General features: G+C 64.3%; 3 protein-coding genes across 13 annotated transcripts in view; 1 reads left to right on the forward strand and 2 right to left on the reverse strand.

Annotated features, from left to right (window-relative positions):
* The window catches only part of TNS1 (tensin 1), a 65,978-nt gene extending 63,546 nt beyond the window's left edge, over positions 1 to 2,432 (reverse strand). For 7 of the 11 annotated variants that reach the window (XM_075093135.1, XM_075093148.1, XM_075093147.1 and 4 more), the window contains exon 1: positions 1,949 to 2,060. In XM_075093135.1, coding sequence (XP_074949236.1) covers positions 1,949 to 2,026 — 78 coding nt within the window. In that variant the 5' untranslated portion in view covers positions 2,027 to 2,060. Of the gene's footprint in view, positions 1 to 1,948; positions 2,064 to 2,356 lie in introns of those variants that run through there. The other 4 variants (XM_075093141.1, XM_075093150.1, XM_075093136.1 and 1 more) reach the window with 2 other exon arrangements.
* A 5,269-nt stretch (positions 2,433 to 7,701) lies between these two features.
* Positions 7,702 to 14,161, forward strand: RUFY4 (RUN and FYVE domain containing 4). Its single transcript, XM_075092554.1, has 12 exons — positions 7,702 to 7,854; positions 8,145 to 8,250; positions 9,226 to 9,288; positions 9,667 to 9,773; positions 10,107 to 10,232; positions 10,501 to 10,607; positions 10,763 to 10,906; positions 11,569 to 12,655; positions 12,732 to 12,838; positions 13,405 to 13,551; positions 13,775 to 13,906; positions 13,976 to 14,161. Exons 3-12 carry the CDS (start codon positions 9,243 to 9,245, stop codon positions 14,076 to 14,078), a joined length of 2,106 nt encoding a protein of 701 aa, XP_074948655.1. The 5' UTR covers positions 7,702 to 7,854; positions 8,145 to 8,250; positions 9,226 to 9,242; the 3' UTR covers positions 14,079 to 14,161.
* Positions 14,162 to 15,385: 1,224 nt separating this feature from the next.
* LOC142057329 (C-X-C chemokine receptor type 2-like) lies at positions 15,386 to 19,238 on the reverse strand. The gene is made up of 2 exons (XM_075093151.1): positions 18,584 to 19,238; positions 15,386 to 16,783 (listed from the first exon to the last, which is right to left on the reverse strand). The coding sequence occupies exon 2, from the start codon at positions 16,776 to 16,778 to the stop codon at positions 15,708 to 15,710; it is 1,071 nt and encodes a 356-aa protein (XP_074949252.1). The 5' UTR covers positions 16,779 to 16,783; positions 18,584 to 19,238; the 3' UTR covers positions 15,386 to 15,707.
* Between the last annotated feature and the right edge of the window lie 939 nt (positions 19,239 to 20,177).

Below are 20,177 nucleotides of genomic sequence, written 5' to 3' on the forward strand. Positions count from 1 at the left end.
GAGGGTGCTGTGTGTGCTACATGTGGCGTGTGTGTCACGGCATTGAATGCATATGCACACCTGCAAGCGTGCAAGTGTGTGCAAGCGTGCGCAAGTGTGCACATCCCTGCCAGCCACAGCAGCAGCAGACATGGGCAGATTTCCGTGTTCCCACATGCAGGTCCGTGTGCAATCATGTGCACACTCAAAACGGGTTTGTACATGTTTGTGCAAGGCCCTTTTCCCTGGATGGTTCCCACATGGCCACTCACTGGTCCCTTGGCAGCCCCCAGCGCTTGTGCCACCCTACAAGGGACCAGGGAGCACACAGCTGGGGACACACCCACGCATGCACACACATGTGCACAGGCATGTCGTCACCCATCCAGCAGCCGTGGGAAAAGCTCCCCTGCGCCGGGGGCTCCCACGTCGCAGTTGCTGGGTGATAGCAAGGCTTAACGATGCCATGAGCTCATTTGCATATGCAAATCAGCATCTTTGCTGTGGGGTGCCCGGGAAGAGGCCTTGCTCCCCGCTCCCAGGGAGCCAGCTGGGATGCTCGGGGGATGCTCAGGGATGCCGAAGCGTCTCCCACACATGCGCCCCCCCACCCTGCCCTGGCCCCACACGTTAACATGGGCCTGCTTCATTAACCACAATTATCCTCACTAGGGAAAAAGCTGTCTCCCGCCCCGTTCCCATCCCTCAGAGCCCCCTCCACTTGTCCCCTTGCCAACACCATCCCCATGCCAGAGGGCTGACAACCCAGCGCCCGGCTTTACGACCCCAACTCCCTGCTGCCAGGAGGGGCACCCTGCCCACTCAGTGCCACCCCACTGGCCAGGGAACCAGCCCATCCCAAGAAACAACCTCATTCCAGCTCCATACTGGCAGGATCCCAATTAGCCTCCCTGCCCCCCAGGACTGGGAACTACTGGGGGGATGTGTAGGCGGTCTGGGGGTCCTACTGGGGATGCCACCTAGGTACACACCCATGGGTACCCACCTCCAGGGGCCGGCTCCCACATGGTGCAGGAGGGGCAGGGAGGGACACGGGCATCCCTGGCCATGCGCCCCCCAACACGTAGACCCAAGGAGGCTGGAAGGGGACCCAGGTGTCCTGGGCTGGAAGAGGAGCCGGGAAGAGATGCCAGATTAATCAGGGGCTGGGAGGCCTGGCTTCATTGCCCAGCACTGCAGCGAGGTGCAGTGAGGGGGGAACTGGGACACCCAGTTCTCCTGAGGCTGCAAAGCCGGGTGGATGGGGGGCACCGGGACATCTGGATCCAGCCCTGTGGGCCCAGGCCCACCCAGCACTTTGCACCCCACTGCACCCCGGGGCCCAGCTCACTTTGGTGACTGAAGGGGGGGTCAGAGCCCCAACCTCCAGCACAAACTGGATTCCCCCGGTCTACCCAGTTTTCCTCCCCTCCAGTGGAGCTGCAGAACCTCGATCTGGGGCATGACGGGGGCCCCCAGCGGGTGCTGCAGGCTGGGTGTTGTGGAGGATCAGCCCCCCACCGTCAGCATCCCCAACTCAACACCCCCTCCACAGACACCCGGGGTCCCCCCAGCCCAGCGTCCCTGTCCTACATCCCATCCCCGTGTCCCCTTCGTGCACTCCCCAGCCCGGTGCCCACCGCAGCCGCTCTCCCGGGCTGGGTCCCGCTTCGCTCCCCCCAGTCCCCGGGGATCCTCCCGGCCCCGCTGCCGGTCCGCTCCCCCCAGCCCTGCCCCGGTGTCCGGCCGTCCCTGCCGGTCTCCGCTCGATCGCGGTTCCTCCAGAGCCGGTCCCGCTCCAGCACTGCCGGTTGCCCCCGCTCCCAGTCCGCCCATTCCGCTCCAAACACCCCCGCTCTGTGCCGGTCCCCCCTGGTCCCCCCGCTGCCAGTGTCCCTCCCCCACCGCCCGCTCCCGGGACCAGCCCCGCTCCGGGACCCCGCTACCGGGCCCCACCGCGCTGCCGTACCGCTCCCCCTCGGCGTCCCCCGGTGCTGCCCGGTGCGGGCCGTACCCAGAGCAGGCAGGAGAGGCAGAGCCCGGTCATGCTGCCCGCGGCGCGGCCCCGCGGCCGGCCGAGCCCCCCAGCCCTCTCGCTCCGCCCGCCCGCCCCGCCCCGGCCCCACGCCGCCCCTCCAGCCAGGGGAGAAGGGGGACGGCAAACACACACACACACATCCCCGACCCCCACAACGCCCACCAGCACCCCGCCCGCCGTGGCCCCGGGGGCGGCCGGGACCCCACTCCAACAGGGCGGCTGCGGGACTGGGGAGGCCGAGTGGAACTCCGGCTCGTCCCGGCCCCCCTCTTATCCCCTTACACACATTTGGGATCCATTTCCTCCGCTCACCCGGGGGGCACCCGCCCCCCACCTCACCCCCATCCCTCCTCCGGCCTCCAGCGGGTCCTGCGGCGGGTTGTGTGTGTGTGTGTGTCCCCCATCCCCAGCCGTGTCCCCTGGGTGGTCCTGGGATGAGAGACAGGGAGGGACCGGCAGACATCCATGCGCTGAGCTGGGGGGCCTCAGCAAGGGGGGACAACCTCCAGGCGGGTCAGGGAGCGGCTTGGCCCTGACAAGGCAAAGATTTGGCAGGGGGATGCCCCAGCCCCTCCTGGGGGGGCTTGGCCAGGCAGCACACGGCCCCCCCCACACACCCCCAACAGCACTGACTTCGGCTCCAGCCTGGAAACTTGTGCTCAGCTGGCCAAAACCACGGGGGTGTGAGTCAGGGTTGGGGGACGTGCGGGGGGAAAGGACACGCTGGCGGGATGAGCCACGGCTGACATGGGAACGTGGGCACAGAGGGGACGTGGGCACTGTAATTGCCCCACACCTGTGCCTCAGTTTCCCATCTGCATGCTGCTTGCAGCCCCCAGCCCAGAGAGGAAGGGCGTGGGGGGGGCTGCCCTTCCCAGACGCTGGGGTGGCATCTGACCCTCCCCAAAGTGCCTCACCCCATCCCCAAAATATCCCTGTCCCACCGCCCTCCACCCCACGGCTCCACCGTGGCCACACAGCCCATGGTAAAGGTACCGATGTGGGGATGTGCCAGCTGGGACAGGGGACAGATGGGGACAGCAACCCCTACCTCCCCATGCCAGCCAGGCCCAGGAGTGGGGGGAGGATGGGGGAGGATAGGGGGCCTGATCCTGCTCACAGCTCCAAGCAGGCAGGGAGCGCCCATCCATACACACCCCCCATCATTACAGCCCTCATTAATCAACCTCATTACTGCCCACAAATGAAAGCCCCAGTGGAGCGGGGTGTCCCCACCCCCCCAATAAATCGCCCCCTCCCATTCACTGCTGTCAAAAGCCTGGGGCCCCTCAGAAGGGCAGGGACAAGGGTCATGCAATGATGACAGGGTGGCTGCAGGGACACTACCCGTGAGCATCATTTAGGGCTCATTTTCTCACCAGGGGGGCACAGATTAGGGACACACACCCCATGAGTACCACTGGTGTGGGCTTGGACACCCAGTGCAGGGCCAGCCTTGGCATGAGTCCTCTGAGTCCCCCCTCCCAGGGTCACCATGTCCCCAAGCACCCCACACCTGCTTCCAGCAGACATGTCCCCATAGTGCCCTTGGGTGCACAGGGCGCATGCAGACATCACACAAGCACCCCTCCGGTGCACATGCCGGGGCACACTCATGCACACCACACATACAGCCCATGTCACGTGTGGCAGGTGGGCACCCGTGTGCATGGGTGCCTGTCTGGGCACAGGAAGGGAGGGGGACACCCCTCTAACAGCTCACACCAGCATAAAGACCCGCTGCTACTGCACCCAGCACACATTCATGTGCTGGGGGGCAGACACACATGCACACCCCCCATGAGCCGGCACATGCTCACACCCACACCCACACAAGGTCACACACCCCACGGCAGCTCCCAAGGGACCTGCTGTGCATCCACACTCATGCGAGCTGCAGTTCACTCTCACCCCAGCCCCATCTGCATGCTCATGAATACACACACACACACACACACACACACACACACACACACGAGCATGCATGTGCGTTACACACCCCCATGAGTCCCTCTTCTCACACCCACATCAGGGACACACAGACACAGGGATGGACACAGGACCACACAACTGCTGCCCCACACCCCACCAGTGCCACCCACCCACCCACAGCCCTAAGCACCCACCCACGCCCCCAGCAGCTCACGGTCCTGCGTCCCCTGCATGCTCTGGGGTCCCCATGGATCCAGGGGCCTCTCTGTCTTCCAGGCTGGGTCCCTGCTCCTGCACATACTGGCCTGTCACCACCCTGCAGTGACACTCCCCCAAGCACTGCCAGGCAGTGACTTTGGCAACCACTTTGCTGGCATGGTGCAGCCAGAGTGGCCCGTGCCACTCCACCGGGCACGAGGCAGCTTCCCAGAGGTTAAGGAACCAAGTGAGGGTGCCAGAGCAGGAGCCCCATGCCCTCCACCAGCCTCTCCCCTCCCTGCCTCAGTTTCCCTGGCACATGCAGCAGAGCAGGACAGGCCTCCGTGGCGGGCACTGCATGGGCACAGGGATCCCTGTGCAGGGCAACCTTTTGGCACAGGGATCCCACAACACCAGGTGCTGACGGACACAGGGATGCCCAATGCCAGGTGCTTACGGGCACAGGGGTCCCTCATGCTGGGCACTTTCTTGGGCGCAGGGATCCCACACAGACTGAGCACTTTAAGGGTACAGAGCTCCCCAGTGCTGGGTGCTTATGGGCACAGGGATCTCTTATGCCGGGTGCTTTATGGGCACAGGGCTCTCCTCATGCCGGGCACAGGGGTCCCCCCATTGCAGGCGCTGTAAGGACACAGGGACAACCCTTGCCTCCGCGCTCACTCTGTAAGGACACACGGATCCCAGCAGATCCCTTTGCACGAAACGCTATACAGCAGATCCCCTCCAGCCAGGCACTGCAGGGGTCCGCGGGTGCGGGTTACGGGGTGGGGGGCGGGGGGGGGTGTCACAGTGTTACGCTGGGGAGGGGACACAAGGAGGGGCAGAGGACATGCCCGGCACCCTGGCATGCATATGCACGGTTTAACCCCCCGCTGCCCGCAGCACGCAGGACCAGTGCCAGCCTGTACCACCATCCCTCTGCACCCCCCAGAGCCCGCCCTGGCTCCACGCCCCCCCTGCAGACCCTAACCCTAATGCCGTGCCCGGCGGTGCCCGCTTACCTCCCGGCGGCGGCAGGCGCGGAGGGGCAGGAGGCAGGACACCAGGGACTTTCCCCAGCGAGCCAAGGTGGCAAAGCACCAGCTCAGCCGGGTCATGGTGCCCCTGCCCGGGGGTCACCCGGCTGGGAGAGGGGTGCAGGGGCCGACCTCTGCACAAGGCACGCTCGGGGGGGCGGCCAAATCCAGCCGTGCCCCCCCGTCCCCCCCGGTTGCAACGAGCTCCGGTGCCGGGGCAATGCCCTGGAGGTGCCCGGCGGTGGGCACGGGGCCGTGCGGCTCTGGGCCGGGGGGCTGCGGTCCCAGCGGGCCCTGTCCCCCCCGCTGGTCCCCCAGCGTCGCCTGCGCGCTGGCAGCCAGGCAGGGAGCACCGTGCCCGCCCATGTCCTGCAGTGCTTGGGTGGGAGCCAGCTCCGCCACGCTCCCCCTCCTCCTCCTCCTGCTGCTGCACACGGGGGCTCGGGGCTCGGCACCCCCCGGGCTCACCCACCTGCCCCCCGGGCACGGCATGCCCTGAGGTGGATGCCGGACCCTAACAGTGCCCCGCCCCTCCAGACCCCTCTGGTTTGGGGGTGGAGGAGCCCGGACTCCTGGGTTCAATAACAGCTCAACGTGCGACACCCCCCGCCCCGCCCCTGCCTCAGTTTCCCACCGGCACACCCTGTCCACCCCAAGCCCTAAATGGCAGTGCCTGCGCATGGGGGGGGGGGGGGGGCTTCCCTGCCCCTCCACCAGCCCCCCTAGCACCCCACCAAGCCTCTCCCCCAGAGCCTGAGGACCCATTTAGGGGCCTTCCACCCAACCCTCCCCAGCAGGGTCCCCTCTCTGAAAGGGCACCCAGCTGATGCACTGTGCTGTGGGCACAGGGAAACCCCTCACCACAGGGACACCCTGACATGGCCCCGGGCACCCACACCCCGACATGGGGCTCACCCAGGGTGAAGCAATAGGGTGCACCCCACCCTGCAGCTTCACCAGGGACCCCCACCCCCCCTGCACCCACCGTGGTGGTGCCAAGGGGGGCTGGCAGCAACACCCCTGGATGCCACCATGGTGCTCTCATGATGCCAGCTGAGGACCCGTCCCTGCGGGGCAGCTGCCAGTGCCAAGCGTGGGCAGCAGCCGTGCCAGGCCTGGGCACTAATTGCATTTGCCCCAGGAAGGCTCCTAATAAGCAGCAGCACCAGGGAGGGGCACAGGGGGTTTAGGGGAGCGTCACACAATTAACAGCTGTCCCACATAGCCCTGCCTGGCACCCTCGGGCTGACAAGAGGGCTGGTGGGCAGGGGGTGCCCTGGTATGGTCCCCCCACTGCGAGCACCAGGGAGGTGACATCACCACTGGCTCCACCATCCCTCACCCGCATTTAATTAGCAGATGGCCCCCAGGCCCCCCCCCCCCCCCCCGCAGCCTGTGCGGGGCCATTAGCTTTATTGGCTGTGCTGAACGTGGGCCAGGCCTCGTTAATTGAATTGCACCCGCGCCAAGGATGGGCGGGCATCTTCTCCCCCACCGCCAGCCCTCCCAGTCACCCCTCCTCGCCCTTGGCTGGGGCAGGGACAGGTGGCTCTGCTGCCAGGGCTGGGGCACAGGCGCCATGCGGGTGTTGGGGTCCTGCCTGCAGGGTGGTTGGCATGGGGTGGGCGATGTTAGTGGGTGGATGCAGCTGCAGGCATGTGCATGTGTGTGCATGCCCACACGGGTGCCCTCTCAGCCCCGCACCCATGCCTGCCACACCTATATGGCCTGCATCTACACATGCACCTCTATAGCCGTGCACACACACACACATGCACACACTTGCACACTCATGCATCCCTCCTGGCACAGTGTGGTGATGTTCCGCCACCCCCTCAACACCCTGTCTCTCTCCCTCATCTGATGTGGGGTGCTGTGCTCCGTGCCCACAAGGCCGTGCACTGCGGGGTGGAAGGGGGCAAGAGGGTGCTGGAGAAGCTGGGGTTCACCCTGAGCACTGTCACCAGCTCTCCCACGCCCCCCAGCTGCTTGATGGCACCCCACGACCCAACACCCACCCCTCCCCAGGAGCCAGGAGGGCGCAGGGAAGCCCAGACTCCCGCTCAGCATCACTTCCTGCTTTCGCTTTGGTGCCGAGCTGAAGCCTGGCCCCGGGGGCAGCGGGTATCCCCCAGACCCCCCCAGGTGGCACAGGTAGGGGCATCAGGTCGGGGGCAGACAAGGGCGAGCGCAGCAGGGGACAGGGTGTGGGGACAGCTAGGCACCCCTGGGGGCATCCCCCGAGCCAGATGGTGGTGGGGAGCAGGATGGCAGCGGGTCCCAATCCTGGCACTGGGAGGGGGGTGAGCTGGCATTGCCCCCGGCCCCCCCCAGGGGATTTATCCCCCACCCCAGAAGGATCCCGCAGGGCAGGACTGGCATGGCAAAGGGGAACGGGCGCGGTGGCCAGGGGGCGCTGCCGGGCTTGGGGCCCCCCCATGCACAGATAGGGAAGGGGAGGGCCTTGTCCAGGGTGCCCCAGGAAGAGTTTGCACCCCGGCTCTGGGCACACCCCCCATATGGGGAGCAGATGTCCGGGCGGGACTGTGGGCCTTGCTGTGGTGGGCTGCAGCTCCTGGGGGGGTCTCTGTGCACAGGGACTGTTGCCCCCCGGGTGCTGTTGTGCATGGGAGGTGGGGGTTTGTGACAGAGGCTGCTACTGCTAGCTGGGTATGGATCCCCCTCCCTAAAAACTGCAGGGGGTTCCCTCAAGGCATCCCAAGCCCCGTTCCCATGGGAGGGCAACAGAGTCCGTCCGTCCCCCAGGCATGGCACTGTCCTTCCCCCCTCGGCAGGGGCTGCACAGGGGGACCCGTCACTGACCCCCTCCCCAAAACTTGCATCACCTAAACCAGGGAGCCAGGTGCCAGGGGATCAAGCTGCAGTGACTGATGTGGTGTGGGGTGAGCAGGGGTGACCCCTTGAGCCCTCCCAACCTCCCACACTTCCTCCTGGCCAAGGTACAAAAGGAGAAGCAGACCGGCACAGCGTGGGCAGAGGGACACACCAGCATCCCCTGAGCACCCAGCAAGCACCTCGGGGCACACCACAGCTCTCCAGCCACAGGTAAGGGGCTTCTGTTCCTGGGCAGGGTGGGCAGGCAGGAAAACATCTTGTCCAAGGTCACCCAAGGGCTCTGGGACAGGAACCCAGGCATCCGGAGTCCCATGTCCTGCCCTGCCGGCTGTGCCGCCCCACTGCAGCAGGGAGCACCGGGAACTCTCACAGACTTGGGCATGTTCGTGCACACACACCCCTGTGAGCGCACACACACCCTGCCATGCACACCCCCATGCGCACACATGTGCTCCCCCAGACCTGTGCCCAGCCACCACCCACGGTGACAAGCCCAAGACCTGCCACCTCCATGGGCACTGTCCCTCATCTTCTCCCCAGGGTGCCACCCGGCACTCCCCCAAAACATCCTTGCTGCGCTGTGCCCCCCATCCAATGCCCACAACTCCCCAAACCCCACGCCAGCCCTGCAGGCAGCATGCTGTGCCAGGGGGTGCTGCCCAGGGGGGAGATCAGTTGGGGGGGCTGCATGTCAGGGGCTGTGTGCCCCCTTTCCCCACCCCCTTGGGGGCCCCCCACACTGTTCGTGACGTGAGTGAGGGAAGCGAGAGCAGAAGCAAAGGCAGCGTTTCCCCTGTGCCAAAGCCACATCCTGAATCCTGGGGGATGGGGACAGAGACGAGGACAGGGACACACTGGGGTGGGGGGGCTCAGCTCCAGGAGCCCACCAAGGAATGGGGGAAGAGGCTGGGCACGGCGTGGGTGCAGAGCCTGGTGGCATTTTGGGACAGTTCACATGGACAACTAAGTGGGTGTGGGATGGGGCACCTTTGCCTACCCTATATCCCATGTCGTGGGGGGACATGGGCAAGGAAAGGGGGTGCCTGAGCCCATCCACTCTTACCTTAACAGCAGGCAGCTCCGGGGTGAAGCCTGGGGGGCAGACCCTCTCCTTGGGGAAGAGAGTTTGGGGATGCCAGGTGAGTGCCAGCATGGCACCTCTCATCACTGCCCCTGCCTTCACAGACCCCCAGGTGACAGCCATGGCAGGGGATGGAGAGCTTAACCGTGTCATCAAGGACCTGCAGAGTAAGTGTGCCAGCCTGTCCCTTGCCAGCATGTCCCCTGCATGGCACATCTCACCCTGGCCATGCCAGGTCCCTCATCGCACCCAGCCCATCGGCCATGGGGGGTGTCACTGCTACTAGGGGTGCTCCAGAGTGTCAACGCTCCCACTCCCACAACTGCTCCCATCCTCACTGCCAGCCCCAGGGGACCAGCAGTGCCCAGCGGGTACCTGTGCCCCTCACTCCCCCTGCTCCCCCTTTTCATCCCAGGGTAGGTTCCTCTTTCACTCACCAGCAGAAATCCCCGGGAGCCGGGAGGTGGTGAGGAGGAGGGATGGGATGGGGCAGGGTTCCTGCTGCCTGGGCAGGACCATGCCAGCTCAGCCCTGCTGTCCCACAGAGACCGTGGCTGAGCTGAACCACAGCTACCGGGAGCAGAACTTGCCAGTGACAGATGGGAGCCGGGAGCTACACAGCCTCTGTGCCCAGCTGGAGTTCCTCCTCCAGGTATGGCCACTCCACCGCCCCCTCAGCTCCCTCAGTTTCCCCTGGGGTGCTGCTGAGAGCAGAGGGACCCCACACCAGCCATTCTGGGGGGTGGGATGACCCCCAGCTGGTATTGTCCAGCCCTGGGCATCCTCATCCGCACCAGCTCACCCATGTCCGCATGTGTAGTTGCACATGCTGCACAAGGGAAATGGAGACACAGAGCCAATGAAGAGGGGACACCAGGGCCCACCCTGCCGGGGGAGATGGCTGGACCCCAGCCCCACAGTGGACAGGCTAGAGGGGACAGGGGACACCCCCACATGAGCAAGCCCAAGCTTGTGTCTCCACCAGTTCGATCTCAAGGAGAAGAGGAGCTTCTTCGGGCAGCGCAAGGACTATTGGGACTTCTTGTGCCAGGGCCTGGCACGGCGGCGGCAGGAGCATGAGGGTGTTCGCTTTGTCACCTCCCTGGACAAGGTGGGAATGGGCTGGTAGGGTGCCTGAGGGCTCATGCATACACACACGCATGTGCTTGTTCTTTGTGGGTGCACATGCACTTGTGCACAGGCACACACTCACCTGGGCTCCAAGGCTTAGCCCACTGGCATTATAAATGGTTTTCTCCCCTCTGGGGATCCCACTGCCCCCAGCCTTGGCCCTGAGGACTCCCTCCCCCTGCATGGGCTGGCGGGGAGGCAGAGGGGACAGAGTGGTGTGGCACAGCTGGATAATCCTCTCTCCCCAGCTGAAGACCCCTGTGGGCAGGGGCCGAGCCTTCCTGCGGTACTGCCTGGTGCACCAGCAGTTGGCAGAGTCCCTCCAGCTCTGCCTCCTCGACCCTGAGAGCCTCCGGTGAGAGCAGGGGGCATGGGGATGGGATGCTCAGGGGTGGGGGGGGGCACAGCCAGGGCGGGCAGCAGCCTGCAGCAGATGGTGGATAAGGGTGCTGCAGGCACGGGTGCCCACCTGAGCATAGAGGGATGCATGAGCTCACTTTGTGTTTGCAGCGAGTGGTACTACGCCCGCAGCCCCTTCCTGAGCCCCCAGCACCGGGCAGAGATCCTGGGCAGCCTCTACGAGCTGGATGGTGTCACCTTCCACCTGGCCCTGCGCAGGGCTGACCTGGACATTGCCTGGCCCATGTTCTCTGAGTGAGCCTGGGAACGTGGGGGTACTGGGGGCATCAGGGGCACCAGGGCCATCAAGGGCATCAGGGGTACCTGGGGCTCAGCATCGCAGAGCAGCACACAAGCATCCCCTTGCCACCCCAGACCCCATGTGGTGCCCCAGCTGTGCCACATCTCTCTTTGTGGCCCCAGGCTGGCACAGACACCCATGCTGGCGTGCACACCATGCCCGCACTCACAAACATGCCACACATGCGTGCACACACACACCCCGCCATCTTCTGCCAAGCACATGCTCAGACACAGGTCTGCTGCAACACTGTGACACCTGAGACATGGGGACACATGCATGTGCATGCACACCCTTGCCCCCAGGCACAGTTGTAGGGGGGCACTTGTGGACACAGCCACTCCGGCATACTCGTGCCTGCTCTGTTGCTTGCACAGTCATGTGCATGCACTGCCACAAGCACACACAGAGCCCCTAATTCTCCCCTGCCACCGCCATGGGGGTCTCTGGCTGCCACTTGCTCTGCAGGTTTTCTGGCTGATGGCACTAGCCTCCCTGGTCCCCTGTCACCAGTTGCCACCAGCCCTGCTGCCGCCTCCATCCCCTGCAGGAGGGTGGCAGTGCCTGGCTCACCCTGGGGGTGACCTGGTGGCCCTGAGCCCCATTTCCCCTCTAGGACACTGGTACGGTCCAGTCGTGTGGCTGGGAACAGCCTGGGAAAGACAGCCCTGCAGACAGACGATACTGGCACTGGGGCACATGGATGGCTCGATGGCATTGCCTGCTCCACCACAGCATCCCACAGAGTGCCAACCTGCCCATACCCACCCACCTTGACTGCCCTGCAGGCAGGGGGTGTAGTGGTGGAGGAGACGGATATGGAGGTGAAGAAGGATGTGGAAGAGGAGGATGAAAAGGAGATGGCGGAGGATGAGGATGAGGAGGATGAGTTGGATTCGGAGGTGGAGGATTTGGAGGTAGATGTGGAGGAGGATGTGGAGGTAGAGAAGGATGTTGAAGAGGAGGATAAGGAGGAGTTGGAGGAGGATGAGGGGAAGAAGAAGAATGAGAAGGAGTTGGAAGGTGTGGATGTGGAGGAGCTGGAGGATGTACACAGCGCTGGCAAAGCACCCCAGCCCGATGGTGACAGGGAGCCTGACATGTCCCTGCAACCCAACATGGAGTGCATGCCAGGCTCCCCGCCACCTATGCCTAGAGAGCCAGGCGAGACAGAGGCATCCCTGCAGGCACTGGTGTCCCAGCTGCGGGCCGAGCTGCGGCAGCGGGAGGCAGCGTCGCGGGCGCTGGCAGCCCGGCTCGCACGGGAGGAGCGGCGGCACCGGCGGCGGGAGGAGGCCAGCGCCCAGTGGGCCCAGCTGCGGGCGCGTGAGGCTGAGGCGCTGCAGGAGACCAACATCTTCCTAGGGCAGGCGCTGGCAGCGGCAGTGGCAGCGGGGGACCCAGGGGCGCTGTCGTGGGCGCAGGAGGAGGCGCGGGGCTGGCGGGAGGTGGCGGAGGAGCGGGGTGCCCGGCTGGCTGGGGCGCTGGCAGAGGCTGCGGCACTGGCCTCACGCCTGCGGGACTGCCAGGCGGCACTGACGGCGGGACAGACAGACGCACTGGAGGACTGTGGTGCCCTGGACCAGGTGTCTGCTGTGGAGGAGGTGCTGCGGCGGGCACTGGTGCTCGCCCGCGGCCCCCAGGATCACCTGCTGGATGCCCAGGCGGAGGGGGAGCCCAGCACAGCTGCCAGCATGGCCATGGTATGGGCAAGCCCAAGGGGACCCCATGGCGGGGGTAGTGTTAGGGGGCCAGGGCTGAGCCCCTACTCTCCCACAGCACCTGGCCACCCTGGCCACCACAGCACAGGAGGAAGCCCAGCAGAGCCGGCAGCAGCTCCAGGCCCAGCGGCAGGAGGTAGCACGGCTGCAGGAGCAGCTTGGCAGGTCAGCCAGGAATCCCCATTCCCACCATTACCCACCCCACAGTGGGTCCCCCCCCACCTCCACCCACCACAGGGTTTCCCCTGGGACCCCCCCATGATGCCCCATTAGGACCCAGGGGAGCAGCACCTGGGGATGGGTCAGGGGAAGGAGGGAAGGATTTGGGGAGGGAGGGCTGGAGGTAGGCATCAATTTGGGGACTGATAGATAGGTGGAGAGGTGGGTGGGAAGAGGGGTGGAAGAATGAATTTAGGCGGAGTATGTGGATGGCGGGATGAATTTGGGAGAACTGGATGGAGGAATGGAGGGATGAATTTGGAGTGAGTAGATGGATGGATGGATGATGGGCAGAAGCACAGAGGGATGAGTGTGGGCAAGGACAGATGAATAGCTGGGAAATGGATGCATGGCTGGCCCGGGAGATGGCAAAGTGGCTGTGGGGATGAGGAGCCAGCTTGGGGATGGATGGGCAGCAGGTAGAGGGAAGGAGGGAGAGAAGGAGGGGGGGAGGGTTGGAGAGGCGGCCAGCTGAGGAACAGGGGGACCATTTCCCCACTGCCCTGCACCAGGGCCCGGCAGGATGGCGAGCGCTGGGCATTGGCGCTGCAGCGGGCACAGCGGGAGGCCCTGGAGCGGGAGGCCACACGCGGCGCCGAGCAGGCACGGCAGCAGGAGCTCATCCGCGACATGAAGGGGCGGCTGCTGGAGCTGCTGCGGTGAGAGCCCCGGGGACCCCACCAGTGCTGGGCCACGCGTGATGGCAGGGGGGGTGTCAAACCTCTTTGCCCAGAGGAGGGCACCAGAGCCCAGACGAATCCTGCTTGCCACCTCAGGAGACCCAGGGAAAGACTTGGGTGCCCACCTTGGCTCCTGGTTGCCAGGGCATGCTCCCTCCCACCAGGCACACTCCTGCCGTGGCTGACCTGTCCCCTCCCGCAGGGAGAAGGATGCCCTGTGGCAGAAGACGGAGGGCATCGATGCCCCAGTGCCCAGCCCAGCGACTCGCGATGCAGGGCTGTGCGCCCGCTGCCACAAGGATTTCCGCCTGCTCTCCCGGCGGTACAACTGCAGGTGGGCTATGGGGGGGCACTGAGGGTGGCACCAGGATAGCACAGCTCTCACTGCCTGTTCTCTTGGCAGGCTGTGCCAGGGCAAGGTGTGCCATGCGTGCTCTGTGGACGTGGGCAAGCAGGGCCGCTGCTGCCTGCTTTGCTACCAGCAAAGGCACACACAGTCTACGTGAGCTGGGACCACAGCCCTCACACCATGTCTGGAACACCCCCTGCCCTGGCTGCCTCCTCTCAGACTTACCGGGGACCCAGGTGTCCGGGGCCTGCAGGCAGGTCCTGCTGCCCAACATTTCAGGTTTGAGATGTGTCTTTCCTGTGGCTGGTCCATGGAGAGGAAAACAACCTGCTCCTGCTACCCTTGTGACTCCTGCGTTGTCTATCAGTTGTCGCCGGATTGACCCCCAGGGTGGGTGTGGGGTGGGGGGATGCTGGTGTGGGGGTGTCTGAGCCCTCCTGGGAGAAACCGTCCCCAGCTGCAGCCAGGCTGAGCCACCGTCTGCCCTGTCCCACAGTAGGGAGGCAGCAGTGGGCAGGGGAGACGGCTCTTGGCCAACAGCCCCAGCTTCCTGCCAGGCTGCAAGGAACCTCTTGAGCAAGAGGTTTCCCAGATGCAAAGGTGATGGGCTGTCCCTGCCCAGGACCCCTGCTGACCCTGTCCAGCACTGAGTCCCCAGGGCTCCCTGCCTGGGTGCTGGGGGACCCCCATGCCCACCCATGAGCCAGCCCATGACTGGCACCGACGACCCACGCAGTTAAGGACCCCCAGGAGCCCTGATCAGGAGGGATGGAGAAGCAATACAGGATCTTCATAGAAAAGTTCTTGGGTGCGCTGGGGCAGGCACCCCAACGCCTGGCACACAGGGTGGCAGGAGGGACCCCAGCAGGGTCCCAGCCCCCTCTTCAGTCCCTCTGCCCCACTCCGGTGCCAGCGCCGGTTGCCCAAGCTGGGGCGGAAACGTCCCAGTTGTGTAAGGGACAGGTTCCCATCCCTTTGCACAATGATGTCCTGGCACTACAGCACCAGGGCGGGGCAGGGGGTGCCCTGGTTGCTGGCACCCTTCAGGCAGAGGTCACAGGGCTGGTTTGGTGTCAGCGAGGGGCTATCCAGGGATCTTGCAGTGATTTGCTCCACTGGAGCTTGGATTGGGGTTGGGAAGGGGGTGGCTTTGTCCCCAGGTGGGACAGACATGGCACAGAGACACCAGGGAAGTGCCAGGACTTGGCCGGGCAGCTGCAGGGAGTCAGACCTGGGTTTGGGTCCCCTCTGGGGACACACAGGATGCCAAACCCTCTGCAACAGCCTTTTCGGCAACAGCCCTTCCCTGGCCTGGAAGAGGGGTTACCCACACCTCGCCGGGCTCAGCTGGCACTGTTGCTTTGGCACTGAGGTGGGGAGCCCAGGACCCATCATCCCTGGAGACGTGCCCTGGCCCTATCCTGCCATATCCTTCCCTGTGGCAAAGAGGAGACAGACCTGGGTGACCACCCCACCAACTGCTTTATTGCCTGATGGCTGTCGGCCACGAACACCATCCCCTCAGCAGGGTCGCAGGGTCCCCAAAGTCACGGGCTCTGTCCCAAAGAGCAGGGAGGGTGGGCGGTGCTTGGCATCGCTCCCCTGGCAAAGGGGTCCTACCCCCTCACCGGCCAAGCCCCCTTCCAGTCAGGGCTCAGCATCCAGTGGGGGCCCTGCCCATCCTCATGGCATCGTCACCTGCATCCCAGGGGACTGGGTGAGGATGCTAGGCTGTGTGAGGTGCTGGGACCTGCTGGAAGCTGTGAGGGTCAGGTCCCAGCAGGGCTTAGAGGGTGGTGGAGGTGTTGCCGGAGGTGGAGGTGTAGGAGGCACGGCCGTAGCGGGCCACAGCATCCCTGCTGATGAGCCCACGCTGTGCCAGGATCTTGAGGAAGCTGTTGCGAAACTTCTGCCCAATGAAGGCATAAATAATGGGGTTGATGCAGCTGTGGGCAAAGCCCAGGACCTGCGTGACAGAGAGGGCCGTGTCAATGCGATTCCTCCTCTCGCAGGTCTCAGCAATGGCCCGCGTCCTCATGAGGGTGTCGCTCACCAATGTGATGTTGTAGGGCAGCCAGCAGATGAGGAAGACCAGCACCACGGCAAAGATTACCTTCATGGCCCGCTGCTTCTGGGAATTTTTGGTCTGTAGGAGGGTGTGGATGGTGACGCCATAGCAGAAGAGCATCACCAGGAGGGGCAGGGCGAAGCCAAAGGTCTGTGGCAGGATCCGCAGCACCACCCGCCACTTGGCTGTGTCCTCGCCACCAATGCGCTCATAGCACACGGTGCCATTGCTGGGTGAAGGGAAAGCCTCACGGAAGAGCAGCACAGGCAGGGAGAGCAGCACAGAGAAGACCCAGATGCCCAAGCAGACAAACTTCACCCAGTGCCTCTTCTCAGTGGCGGCCCGGGTGGCGTAGACGATGGCCAGGTAGCGGTCCACGCTGATGCAGGCCAGCAGCAGGATGCCACTATAGAAGTTGGCCTCCTGCAGCAGGGAGACAGCTTTGCACATCACCGTGCCAAAGACCCACTCATGGGCTCTGTAGGCGGCCCAGAGTGGCAGGCTGAGGGCAAAGAGCAGGTCGGCCACGGCCAGGTTGAGCAGGTAGACGTCAGTGACGGAGCGGTTGGTGTGACTGGAAGTCACCACCAGCACCACCAACCCATTCCCCACTACACTGAGGATGAAGACAAGGCAGTAGATCACCACCACCAGGTACTTGTTGAGGAAGGAGCTGTCAGGCCGGCATGGGGCGGAGGAGATAGCGGTATCAGGCATGGCTGTGCTGTAGTCATAGGTGTAGTTGGAAAAGAAGTTGGAGAAATCCCCATTGAAGGAGAAGGACTCCATTTTGCCTGTGGAGCACAAAGCAGCATGAGTGTGGGGTGGGAGGGTAGGGTGGGCCAGGGGTGACAGTGTCTCTGGGTCCCCTGGCATCTCCTTTGCCCCCAGGTCCCCTCCTAGCCAGTGGGCAGCCCCCTTCCATTGCTCCACTATATCCATGCTGTGCCAGGTAATGGGCAGTGCTGCAGGTGGACACTGTCCCTTGTATGTCCCCTTATACAACATCCCCAACACCCCTCAGTCTGCTCCACTTCACCCCAGCTCTGTCTCTTCCCTGTCCCCCATGGAGGAAGGGGTTCCCCCACAGACCAACCACCTCTTCTCAGGTTGGGGGCTCCCCCATCAATGCAGCATCACGTCCCTCCAGGAGACACCTGGCCCCTCCAGCATCCCTGGGTCCCCCTGGTTTCTGTGGGTCCTTCAAAAGTCTATGAGCTCTTTGGGCATCTCAGGGTCCCTCAGGCACCTCCAAAGTCCTTTGAGCACCTCTGGATCCAGCATCTCCATCTCCGTCCCCTCAAGCACCGCTGCTTGGAGCTGCCCCTCCTGCCACCCCAGCCAGTGGCAAGGCTGTGGTCACTGTGCCCAGGACAGGCAGCACTCAGGAAGGTCTGAAGGTGGTTCCATGCCTTTCTTCCCCCTCCCCGGTCCTGTCCCTGTGCGAGTGGTTTCACCCCACGTCAGAAAGATGCACTGCATCTTGCAGGCAGCTTTGGCAATATTTCACGAGTCTGGTTTTCCTGTTGCTCAGCTGGGCAATGCCAGGCATCCCCATGTCCCCCATGCTCAACCGCAATGGGGAAATGACAGGTGGCAGCCACTCATCCTGTCTCCTCACATGCAGGACACCCTGCTCTACCCCTGCCTCCCTGATGATCATTGGGTTTCAACCTTCCCCCAGTATGGATCCAGACTCTCGTTTCACTCCAGTTTCACCCCTCTGCCCTGCTTCTGAGCCCCTGAGCCCCTCCAGGACTTGGTGATGCCAGGGCTGCTTGGCGGTGCTGAGACCTTACAGTGGTGAGGGGTTCCCAGTACTGAGCTGGCCCCATTTGAACCCAAACCCTCCCTGTGAGCAACTTTCCCCTTCTGCCCCATGGGGATTCCCTGCTGCAGCTGGGCTGATGCCTCTGCCCAGAAAAATCCCTCCCTGGCTCTACCGGCCCCGCTCCTGTGGTGATGCCCCGGCATCCCAGAGGACTGCATCTGGGGACTTTGCCAATGAGAGAAGGTGCCCCCGAGTGGGGCCACCGCAGGCACAGGGCAGAGCCAGACATCAGTGCTTCTCGTTGGTCTATTTTTGGCTGCTTCTTTCTGCCTCCCCACTCCAAAATCTCAGCAGTTCCTCTGGTACTGGGTATCCCCCACCCACAGGTACCCCACAGCCTGCCTGGCTGGGGGAACAAGCAGTACCCCATCTCTCCTCCCAACCCTGGGAGGGCTGGGGGTCACTGGGGTGGCCCTGGGGCTCCCCTTGGGGAGGAAGGAGGGACATGCCATGGAGAAGCACCCTCCCAACTCATTGCTGTGCGAGGAAACAGGAGCGGACGCTTTCCCCCCAGGGCACCCATGGCCAATGTCCTTGGGGACCATGGGGGCTTTGCACCCCAGATGAGCTCTGAGCACAGCCCTGGGTGCCCCTGCTGCCTCCCGCTTACCCCCCAACCAGGCAGCCTCTCAGGCAGCCGGAGCAGCCCACCCTGGCCCCCAGCCCAGCACGCCTGACATGTGAGGGTGCTCAGCCGGGTGCTGGGGGGCCAACAAAACCCAAGGAAAGCCCCAGTCTCCAGTGGAACACCCCAGGGACTCACCACTCACTGCCCTCACTGGCCCGTCAGTTCCGGGGTCTTCTCCCCGTCCCAAGCCAGTTCTCACCAGGGAACACCCAGACACGGGACGGATCCAAGCGTCACTCCCAAAGGGCTCCAATGCAGAGCTTGGTTGGATGCAGGACAGCACCAGGCCCAGGGGTCCCGTCAGGCCAGCCGGAGGGTCCCTCACCTGTGCCCGCTGTTGGTACACCTCCCAGCACCCCTTCGCTCCACCGCCCGCTTTATGCCACCCAGGGAGGAAGCGAGGTTGCAAAACCTTCTCCCAGCGTGAAGGGGAAGTGGCAGCCAGAAGGGACCCTTTCCTGGCCCCCCCAGGACGTCTTCCCCGGGGTGGGGGGTAGCCGGCAGACCCCTGCCACCCTGCCGCCCCAGGATGTCCCAGGCCACCCGGCAGTGGGTGACACTGGGACGCACCCAAGGGTGCATCACCCCCTCTGCGGCACGTCACTGTGAGGGTCTCCAGCCAGGGGGTCCTCACCCTGTCTCCTGGCCCCCCATGGATGCAGGGCTTCCCTTTGAGCCCCCCTGGGTGCTGCAGACCCCCCCAGGAGAGCAGAGGCCCCCTGGGGCCATGGGGACTTTGGCAGGCAGGCCGGTGGGTGAAGGCAGGGCAGGGCTCTGTGCCCCAGTTTCCCTATTGATGGAGTGGGGGGTTGGTGCCAAGGTTTGGGGGGCACAGGGGCACTGCGGGGCTGGCTTGCCCCTGTTGGGGGATGCTGTGCAGGACCCCCCAGAGCAGAGCCTTGTATCCCTCCCACACTGGCTGTGCCACGCTGAGCTGAGCTGAGCTGTGCCACCAGGCATAGCCATGACCACCATGCCAGTCTTGCAGACTTGGGGGAGACTCCCCATCCCCTGGCACCCCCATAACCCTGGGGCACCCCTACTCCCCTGAGTTTGGGAGTATTGCCTTTGCGGGAAGCCCACACCCCTGGGCACCCTCCGGGCACCCCATACCTCTGGGACACCCCAAACCCTTGGAGCAACCCCATCCCCACAGCTTTCAGGTTCCTGTTGGTTTTAGGGGTACCCCACACTTTTGGGGCACCTCTGTTCCCTGGAGGCACCCATACAGTTGTAGGGCACCGTCATACCCCTGGGGCATCACCACAGCTCCAAGAACACTCTTATTCCCTGGGGACGTCCCCATGCTCTTCTGGGGCACCCCCAAAATTTTGGGCACACACCCCCAAGCTCCAGGACAACCTCCCAGTCCCCCTAGGGCATCCCCGTTCCCTGGGGAACTCCTGCGCTTTTGGGGACCCCCATCCCTTTGGGGCATAATCCCATCACGCTGGGTCACCCCTATTCCCTGGGTGCCCCCACACTTTTAGGGATGCATAACCCTGGGATCATCCAGCCTGCAGGACACCCCTTTTTCCTGTGGGCACCCCCATATCCCTGGAGCACGCCATTCTTGTGCAGACCCCCATAGTCTGGGGTACACCTACATCTGCCTGGGTCACCCTTCTTCCCTGGGCACCTCCACATTTTTGGGGACCCCCCAGGTGCACCCCATATCCCCGGGCCCCCACGACTGGGGGGACCCTCATACCCTGGAGCACCCCCGGCC

This window comes from Phalacrocorax aristotelis, chromosome 5 (assembly GCF_949628215.1).
Source record: "Phalacrocorax aristotelis chromosome 5, bGulAri2.1, whole genome shotgun sequence".
Classification (NCBI taxonomy): domain Eukaryota; kingdom Metazoa; phylum Chordata; class Aves; order Suliformes; family Phalacrocoracidae; genus Phalacrocorax; species Phalacrocorax aristotelis.

Coding starts and splice junctions, on each gene's coding strand:
- RUFY4 (XM_075092554.1), top strand. CDS start 9,243: ATGGCAGGGGATGGAGAGCTTAACCGTGTCATCAAGGACCTGCAGA. Junction 9,774..10,106: donor AGCTGGAGTTCCTCCTCCAG/GTATGGCCACTC, acceptor TGTCTCCACCAG/TTCGATCTCAAGGAGAAGAG. Junction 10,233..10,500: donor TTGTCACCTCCCTGGACAAG/GTGGGAATGGGC, acceptor CTCTCTCCCCAG/CTGAAGACCCCTGTGGGCAG.
- LOC142057329 (XM_075093151.1), bottom strand. CDS start 16,778: ATGGAGTCCTTCTCCTTCAATGGGGATTTCTCCAACTTCTTTTCCAAC.